Genomic DNA, 9,857 nt, shown 5'->3' with positions numbered 1-9,857 from the left:
TCCGGTCATCTGACGGTACGTTTATAGCGTGTCGTAGTACTTGTATCCCCTTGATTATGGATGTTCGTACGCTAGAAGCCTTGGCACTTCGCGAAGCTATTTTTTGGGCCGTAGATCTAAATTGCATAAATGTCTTTTTTGAGTCTGATTCCCTTTCAGTTGTTAGTAGTGTTAATGCCTCTTGCTCCGATCTCTCGAATTATGGTTCTATTATACAGGATTGTAAAGTTATTCTTGATTCCAGGCACAATTTCAAAGTGTCTTATGTTCCGCGTCTAGCGAATAGGGGTGCTCATGTCGTTGCACGTCATGCCCTTTCCAATGTTAGCGAGTTTATTGCTTTTACTGCACCGCCTTGGCTGCATGACATTATTTGTTCCGATTCGATTCTTTGATTAATTGATTACTTCATTAAAAAAAAAACATTTGGCCTGACTTATTATTTGGATATCCTTATTCGTTTAAATTAAATTAATAATTATATTATTGGCATAACACCATTTAAATCCCAAACTAAAGCTTCAAAATTAATTAAGACTCTAAACAATAAAAAATCATCAATCATGTTTCTGAACTTACTAAAAATCATCAATCGAGTCTCCATTCTAAACAAAAATCTTCAATTGAGGACTCATGGATAATGTTGAACAGTTTTAAACCTTCTTTTCCAAACGCATTTTGACCAATACAAAGAATATTACAGTCTATATCAAATAGTCACAGTTTCCGATTTTAGGATAGGGTAGAAACTCAATTGATGATTTTTACTTAGTTTAAGGATCTAATTGATGATTTTAATAATTTGGGGTTCTAATTGATTTTGAAGTTTTAGTTTAGGGATCCAAATGGATGTAATGCCTATATTATTCAATTTAAATTAAATAGTATACTAACTTTTTGTGAAAGAAAAAAACAATCATTAATTAAAGAATAAATTTGAACCTATCCAACAAGAAATAATATAAGAGAAAAATTTAATATTATCGGAAAAAGATCGTCTAGCAACCAAGTGAACAATTTTATTCGCCATACAAAGAATAAAAGAGAGTGAAACATCATTTCTATCATGAAGCAAGTTCTTAGGCTCTTGAATAACAACATCAAATTCATAGATGAATAGTTAAAACCATCAACAACTAATTTCGCATTGGTTTCAAAGAAAACATTTATTGAGGGTATCAAGCCCATTTGGAGTGCTTTGGAGGTCTGAACAAGTCGTATGGAAGAAGAACAGAGCGACACTCCGTGTGAAGAAGAAGCATAATCTATGCTTCTCTAAGTTTAATTTACACGATGTGTGAGGTTAGTGACACGTCGTATGGCTGGCGTAAAACAGAATTTTCCATTTTGCTCAAACTGCCTCTTATCACAATTGTTGCACTGTTTAATTACAACTTATATGACCCAATTATTACTAGTTTACCATTAGGTTGTAATTTGTCCTTTTTGCTATTTAAGTTATCTTAAAGTAGTTTGTTCATAAAGGTCTTCATGTATTTTCTTTCCTAGGATTTAGTGGGTATATAACCCCAAAAACATTGGGAACAAATGGATTATCAAAGTTAAGCGAAAAGCTGATGGAAGTATCAAAAGATATAAAGCATGTCTAGTCATTAAAGGCTATACTTAATAGGAAGGAATAGACTTCAAGGAGACAAATTTTTACCTATTGTAAGGTTTACATCAATAAGACTCACCCTGGCTATATTAGCAAGTTTAAACCTAGAGCTACATCAAATGCATGTAAAGACTGCATTTTTCAATGGAGAATTGGGTGTAAGGAATCTATATGGAACAACTTGTATGTTTCATCGAACTAGGACGCACTTCAGACATATCAGATGGATTTTCACATTTGGGCACTAATGTAATGATTGTATTATTTAAGCCAGCTGGGAGCATATCTTGTTCGAGCCGTAAAGTTCCAGCAAAAAAATATCATTCCCAATCAGGTCCCAGAAGTATTGATAGAAGCTAGGATTGAAACCGTCAGGTCACGGAGTCTTATCCAAGTGCATATCGAAGAGGGACTTTTTGAACTCTTCATTTGTGAACGATTGTAATAGGAGTTCATTATCTCGGTCTGAAACCTGTCTCTGTACCAGATCCACTGCACCCCTCCAGTCATTGTTACTAGCCGAAAAGATCTCTTCAAAGTAAGCCTTTGTTGTTTTCCCAATATCAGCCGTGTTAGAGCATGTCTAGTGGTACTGTTTTGGACCACTTTGTAATTTTCAGGGAGTCTCCAACCAGTAGAGGGGAAAGTTGGAGACTCTCCAAATCCAAGCAGGTCGTTCAATTGAGTGACTTGCTTGGAAAAAAAATGGTTGATCATATATTAATTCACAAGGTTAGGAATTGTAGTACACTTTCTGTGCTGTGAAGAAAAAGTGAGAGTGTGACTACCAATTATGTAAAATGACGCGTGAAACTTTGAAAAATAAAAGATAGTGGCCGACAATGGGGTCAGTAGCACATGTTGTCAATATTTTAATTGAAATTTGGTTGATGAACCAATTCAATTATACTATATTTTTTTTATGGTCTCAGATATATATAAACACAACGGTAATATTTTGAGTTCATTTTTTTTATACAATTTGATATTAACGGTAACCATTTGGCAATATTTTTTTATACTATAAAACATCTCATTTAACTTATAAAAATCACATTCAATCTAAAAACTATCTTCTACTCTTAATATATTTTTGTACAATGGATTTCAATGATGAATACAGTCAATATTACTCTTACGTTTCAAATTCTCAAAACGCAGCGAATCCAAATTCGCAAAGCCCGACCCCAAATACTTATAATTCATTAATGATTTTTATTATTATTATAAAATAGGTTAATTGATTAAAAGTAAAGAAAATTAAATATTATATGATGTGTGGGACCCGTGATTGTGACTAACCACTGGAGATGATTTTTTTGTTGAAGTTGTTTTATGGGTAGAGTTATTAGAAATTGGTGAGGTGTAGTGGTTGGAGGGTGTGCAACCCTCCGACCACTTGAGTTGCTCTTACACATCCAAATCCCATCTGAATTCCAAATTCTCCCAATGTGGTTCTGCTTGCGCAGTCCCGCTCAATTGGACCCTAATGACCATGGACCTTCACCCTTAGATTTAACCAATAATAATCCAACGGTCATCAAATTACTAATTAAAATATTAGTAACATATTTCTTTCTATTTTTTTTTATCTATTATTAATCTTAATTAAGTCCTACAAACAAGCAACCACTTCAGAGAGAGAAATTCTCAAACTTGATTCTTCAACACGAGTTTGCTCAAACAATCTTCTTCTTGGATTTCACCTGAGAAAAATTCAGGCATTTATTCGGTTAATTGGAAAAACAGAAAATTGATTAAAAGAATTTGGGGATGAATCCAATTATCTTTGTTGGATAGGTAGAATAAGGAGCATGAAGAAGAGAAAAAGGCATTACCTGATGAAGATGAGAGTGAGATGAAAACGCAGAGATAAAGAGTCTGCTTAGCATCGTGATCTAATTCTAAGGTTATGAAATTGAATTGAAACAAAGAGCAGGAAATCAAGGGAGAAGAGAACCTTTAATTAAAGTGTTGATAGAAATTCAAGGAAGAGAGATTGGAATTAAAAGAGCAGAGAAATTAAATCAAATCAAACCTCGCACAAGAAGCCGAGAACATCACCCAGAAAAAACATGGTCTGATAATCAACTAGTTATGGAGGAATAAGGAAAAAATAACATGGTTGGCTTCTAACCAAAAGAAGAAGAAAAAAAACTGAGCTCTTCAAATTCAATACTGGTGTAATTAATGTTGAACTCAGCTTAATGTAATTGACCAAAAGAAGAAAAATATGTGTTTGGCAATTACAGAATCGGAAAAGTTGAACAAAATTTTTAGATCTTTATCTTCTTTAGGGCCATAAGGATGGAACGTAGTACATTGTGCATTTTTTCCTATATTATGAAACACCAATTTCTCATATTAATTAACCAGTTTAATTATCTGGTGTTCAAAGGAAGGAGGAGTGAAGAGAAAGGCATGAAATTTAATTATCTGGTGTTCAAAGGAAGGATGAGTGAAAAGAAAGGGCGTGTAACAAAAATTTGTTAATTAATATTTTAATTAAGCAATATGATCACCGTAGGATTCGTATTAGGTTAGATCTAAAAGTGAAGGTCCAAATTTTACTTGATCATTAGGGTCCAATTGAGCGGGACTGTCTGCTTGCGTCTGCCGTTGGCAAAGGCATGGTAAAATTTGGTGTTTATATCTCCATCTTGAAGCCAAATGAGCTTCGATCTTTGCCGCCAGTGGTATTCCTCTTGAAGCAAAACCCGGTCCTCTCGTACTCATTCGGATCCGACCTGCTAAATTAAATGCTATGTTAATGACCTTATAATAAATTATTTATCATCTTTTTAATAGTTAAGCTAGCGGGGAAGTTCTTTCAAAAGAAAAAAAAAAAAAAAAGCTAGCGGGGAAGCAAAAGTCCAACAAGGGGACAGTTAAACCCCAACTTCGTCGCTGAATTTAAAACAGAAATCCTCTCCAAAACCCTAACAATGGAAATAATTGGTCTTCCACAACCCCAAATCCACAGACTCCCTCAATTCAAGTACATTGATTCTATTCGATGGCTTCCTTCTCTCTCTCCATTCCAGAAATGCGTTCTCGTAGCTTTCTTCGACACCGACACCAGCACTCCCTCCCTCGAAATTTACTCTCTAAACCAGTCGAAAGTCCTATCTTTTCTCACTTCCTGGAACCCACTCTTCCGCATCTCTTCTCTTAAGTCCGTTTCCTCCTTGATAGCAGCATCCACATTCTCCGGCTCTCTCCACATCATCCGAACGTCCGAGAAAAGCCATGGGTCCTTGGCTATGGAATCTCAAATCTCTGTGGCAGATACGGACTTTCATGTTGGGTACATTGGGGGAGTGGATTTAATGGAAGGCGGGAGTGACTGTGTTACTGTTGGGGAAGATGGGAGAGTGAATTTAGTGAAGGTTTTTGAAGGTTCTTATGGTAAGGGAAACTACAGGAGGATATTTGATGGGAATGGGTTGGTTTCTTATACAGCTGTGAAGTGGGCTTCGCCGTCTGAGTTTGTGACCGGTGGCTGTGGGTTTGGGCTTCAATGGTGGGACCTGAGACGCCCTGATGCTGCTGTTGCTCAGTTCAAGGGTAACTGGTAAGTGTGTCTGATCTTATTTGAGTGCATTTGTTTTTAAGATATCAATCCTGCGAAAGTTATGCAACCTGTCAAATGTGTCACTTTACTGAATCGATGGTGTTGAAAGGAATCTTCTATACTAGTGTGGTGTGTAAAGGAATCTTCAATAATAGTGTTGCCCCTTCTTTGGAAACATTCGTTTTGATGGATTTTGGAGGAATTATTGTATTCCCATTAAATCCATTGTTTGGAAAGAAATCGAAGAAGAGCAATTAGTGATTCTCGTAAGGTCATTAGAAGGAATTCTAAATCGTGAAGGAATTATAGTTGAATTCATTTCTTGTAAGAATTTGATTCCAACCCGTAAATAGAAGGAAATAACAGAGTACAGGATTGGTAGGCTGTGTTTTAGTATCATTTGATAAAGACAGGGTAGCAAAATTGTAGGGTTTTTTTCCCTCTCATGAATGAAGTTTTATTTTTTATTAGCTTTTCTTGTCAGATAGGAGAAATATTATTGTGAAATAAAGAATCTGTTTGTTAGTTATGCTAGTTTCCATTTCTTGGTTTATTGCAGAGTCTGAGACCAAAATTTTTATACTGTAATACCATCATCACAGTAGAAATGTTTCTTTCAAAGGTCTAGCAACATTTGCTTTCACTTGTTTATGTTTCAGTACTTCTGCTACCAGATCCAACACTGAGTTACTTATTGCATTTATCCCTACATTTGAGCATGCAATAGCAGTAGAATGACAGAATTGGGCGGCTAAAAGTAAATTTTATCCCCTGAACTTATATTCGAGAAAAAGTATGGCTCAAAATAACATTTCTGGCCAATTTTCCTTGTGCTTGTATTTATTATTTACTCGAATGATATGTTGTGCTGTGTGATATACATGTCATTATTGGAAAATTTGTTTTTGGAGTGCAAGTTCAAGAGACAAAATTTACTTACAACCACAAAGTGCACCTAGTTAACAAGATTCGAAGTTACTCTAGCAGTGGTGGCATAGAAAATGATCTGCAGTAAGGTTTTGTAGTGTAGTTTTTCAGGTTCCATATATTTGGCAAAATGTGCACTTATCTAAATGTAGATTTGATACACTAGAATTTTTGGACCTATAAATTGAATAGTTGTGAATCATCTATCTAATTTTATGAGTGAGAAAATAAATAGCACACATTTCGTCTGCCCTCATGTGAGCACAATATATTGATGTTCTAATGCTTTATCATTTAAGTAATCCAGTTCTGATAGATTCCTCGCACTAATATGGCAAACTTGTTCTTTACTGATTTTCCTGTGGAAATTTTTACCTTAGGGACCAGGGAACTACTTCTGGGATCATACACTCCATTGATATTCATCCTTCAAGAAAGCACACATGTTTGGTAATATCTTCAATCTCATGTAGCACAAAAATCTCATCTATATATTTTTAAAAGGATTATTGATGTTGCATGTTGTTTAATTCCTTTTCTTGTTTTTCTTTTTCTGACTTTTCAGAAATCTGTGATAATATTTGTAGCTGTCTATATAACGAAGTTTTTCTCCTGCTTACACATAATATTCGTAGTCAGACATCCATCACCTCTTATTCGTAGTTACTGTGGATGTCTTCTATCACCTCTTACACATGATATTTGTAGTCACTGTGAAGATATTAGCAAGGGGTTTTTTCATCTATAGGAAATGTTTTATGATATCAACCCATACATTTGCCACATGTTTGAGAATTTTAGTTGCAGTTTAAGATATCACTGTCATATTTCTCCTTCTTGTTTGAGAATTCTAGTTGCTTTTCTACTTTGAGTTCTTCTAGTCAAGCTTTATTTTATGATAATTTTCAAATTTGTTAATATTTTCCAGGCAGGAGGCTCCTCGGGTAAAGTATTTGCTTGGGATCTACGCTGGCAACAACAACCCATCATTCTTTCTGGGGTTGGGACAAATGAAAGTGCAACTCATTCTTTATCTGAAAGTGATGTTTGGGAGGTCAAGTATGATTCCTACAGTAAGTCTTCAAGTAGTAATATCTCGTCCTCCCGAATCTTACCTGCAATGATTTGCTCAGAAGACGGGATTCTTGCTGCGATCGAACAAGGTATCTTGGTCCTAGTATGACTACTGTTGGTTCCGTGCACTATGTTCGACTTTTATCTGGACTATTTAGCAGGCTTTGCTTGTAGAGCTATTAAATGATTGTTATGGGAAAAGCAAAAGACTGATGAAGTTTGTGTATCTGCTGTATTAGGTGAAGAACCTATTGAGCTAATGGCTGAACCGTGTGCAATCAATAGCTTCGACATTGATCGTCAAAACCCCTCGGTACATAGGAAGTTTACCTGAATAATTTGAATTTTGTGGAAGCTTTGAATTATAGTTGTTTCTGTTTTTCTAATGTTCTATACTGCGGATGCAGGATGTGATATGTGGTTTGGAGTGGGAGTCCATAGCCATATTGACAAGACCATAACTGGACTGAATGTCACATGTGACAGAGACTAAGATATTTCATTTTTCGTCTTTTGCTGACGTGTATGCTGAGCCCATTAAATACGAGCATGAGACGTCACCTGTTCATCAGAGGCACTTGATGGAACAGCAAGTACTCTGTAGTTGCGGTTGCTTCAGCTTTAACACACAGAATTGCTGGCTGCTGTGGGAGTAAATGAAGAGGATAAGTAAAAATTGCTTAAAGTGTGAATCAAATATCCATTCCCTTTTTGTCTGTAGGAGGTTTGATGTTGTGTTTAATAGCGCTATGAAATGCAATTTGGTAATTGCAAATTAAGTTTATTTTAACAGAAATTCCTGTATGTAGGGTCGTCTATTCTATTTTCCATCTTAATTGGTAATCACAAGGAATAGACAGATCAGATCATGTTATAACATGACAATTCGAATTGACATTTATTTGCTTATAACAAGAGTTAGGGATGTTCAATTGCTTATGTCGAGTTAGGGATGTTCAGACATGAGCTGATTGGGTTATAATATTACTTAATAAGTTGGATGGGTTATGTGGATTTTGTTTTTAAACAAAACTAACCCAATGAGGAGGCCTATTTACAAAATTTAGTCCTATTGCAACTTATTGTATCAAAGTACATTTATAATACTCATTTATCCGTTAATATGCATTAGTTAATTGAAAATGAGAAGCAACTCTATATACGCTTCTACATGGAAACTCGGATAGTTGCCATTTTCTATATGTGCATGTTTTTGCTTGTAAATTGACAATTCCATCCTTATTTTGATTGTGGATTTTAAATGTGTGATTGTCAATTTTCTGAAACGAACAAGTAAACGCTTTATCTACGTGTCTTATCATCATTACTTTAGTCCATTCTATCAAATGGGATGTATGTTCTCCTGAAAACCAAATATATTATGTTAAAATATGTGGTTGAATCTTATAAATATGGTTAGATTTATAACATCATGTGTTGTGTCTCTCATAAAATCATTTTTGAACGGTTGCTTTTATGTATTCCACCAACATTGTGATAGGTAAACGTTTACCATCAATTATGATTGTGTTGAATGATTCAGTTATATTTGTGGTCATGATGTTGTATCAAGCGAGTAGAAAAGTATGCATGTGACCATTTTTCCATTTCAGCTTCCTCTAAATATGCAGCGCATGGGGCATGTATTTCTTGAAGTTTCGAGAATGTCTTTTCAAAGTCAGAGATGCGATAAGTTTTAGCAGCTCGCAAATGTTGCTTTCTATCTTCTTAATAGAGTGGTATTTGGTATTCACATTCATTTTCAGATGTTGACAACAACATCCATGTATCACATTTGAAAACACCAAATTCACTGTATAATCAATACTCTTATGTCTGTTTAGTATTATGACAAAATTTTCAACATAAACCAATAAATTCTCTTAGCCTTGTTATAAGCAAGGTCCATGTTTCATTACTTTCGTTCGGTCCAATCCCAAAAGTAATGGGATAAATTTGATTATTACCATCTCTACTGCGAAATTTACCTTTTAAAAAAGACAAAAAGCATCATTAGACCCCTGATCTTTCATTTTTTGGTTCATTAAGCCTTTGATCTTTTATTTGGATACATTAAGCCCCTGATCATTTATTTTTGGTCCCATTAAGCCCTTCATGACCAAATTAGTAAGTTATGAATATCTAATTCGGCTAACAAACTGTTATTCATTACACCTGCATTCGAAATTTGTATTTTTTCACTGTTTGAAAGCAGTTTTAGATGTATAATATGGCTATAGAAGAACTGTAAAAGCCTTAATTCAAACTGTAAAAAAAATATTTTTTTTAATAATTTCAAATATAGATGAAGTTAATAATGTATTTTTAACAGAATTAGATGTTCATAACTTAAGGGCTTAATGAGACCAAAAATAAATGACTAGTGGCTTAATGTATCCAAATAAAAGATCAATGGCTTAATGAACCAAATAATGAAAGATCAGGGGTCTAATGATGTTTTTTGCCTTTAAAAAATCTCTGTCAATATATATAACAAGTCGAATATGTTCTTTAAAACCTCTAAGTGAAGGACTCATAGCCATGAAAAAGTACTTAAAGTGATCAGCGTCGGTCCTGATAATTTATGGAGGCCCTTTTAATAAAAACATTTTACATAAAAAAAATTAAAATATATTCCAATACATGATAAACAAAAAAAAGTAT

At 34.6% G+C, this 9,857-nt stretch overlaps 1 protein-coding gene across 1 annotated transcript; it reads left to right on the top strand.

The window, feature by feature from the left end:
- The first annotated feature begins 4,457 nt into the window (after positions 1 to 4,457).
- LOC136204127 (nuclear pore complex protein NUP43) lies at positions 4,458 to 8,299 on the top strand. Its single transcript, XM_065995328.1, has 5 exons — positions 4,458 to 5,192; positions 6,500 to 6,569; positions 7,048 to 7,282; positions 7,433 to 7,506; positions 7,601 to 8,299. The coding sequence occupies exons 1-5, from the start codon at positions 4,564 to 4,566 to the stop codon at positions 7,652 to 7,654; spliced, it is 1,062 nt and encodes a 353-aa protein (XP_065851400.1). The 5' UTR covers positions 4,458 to 4,563; the 3' UTR covers positions 7,655 to 8,299.
- The last annotated feature ends 1,558 nt before the right edge of the window (positions 8,300 to 9,857 follow it).

This window comes from Euphorbia lathyris, chromosome 8, assembly GCF_963576675.1.
Source record: "Euphorbia lathyris chromosome 8, ddEupLath1.1, whole genome shotgun sequence".
Taxonomy (NCBI): Eukaryota; Viridiplantae; Streptophyta; class Magnoliopsida; order Malpighiales; family Euphorbiaceae; genus Euphorbia; species Euphorbia lathyris.
This window is presented reverse-complemented; position numbering and strand designations above follow the sequence as displayed.

Excerpts from the sequence above, each read along its gene's own strand:
- LOC136204127 (XM_065995328.1), top strand. The coding sequence starts at position 4,564 with ATGGAAATAATTGGTCTTCCACAACCCCAAATCCACAGACTCCCTCAA. Across the intron at positions 6,570-7,047 it reads CAAGAAAGCACACATGTTTG|GCAGGAGGCTCCTCGGGTAA; the intron begins GTAATATCTTCA and ends AATATTTTCCAG. Across the intron at positions 7,507-7,600 it reads TTGATCGTCAAAACCCCTCG|GATGTGATATGTGGTTTGGA; the intron begins GTACATAGGAAG and ends CTGCGGATGCAG.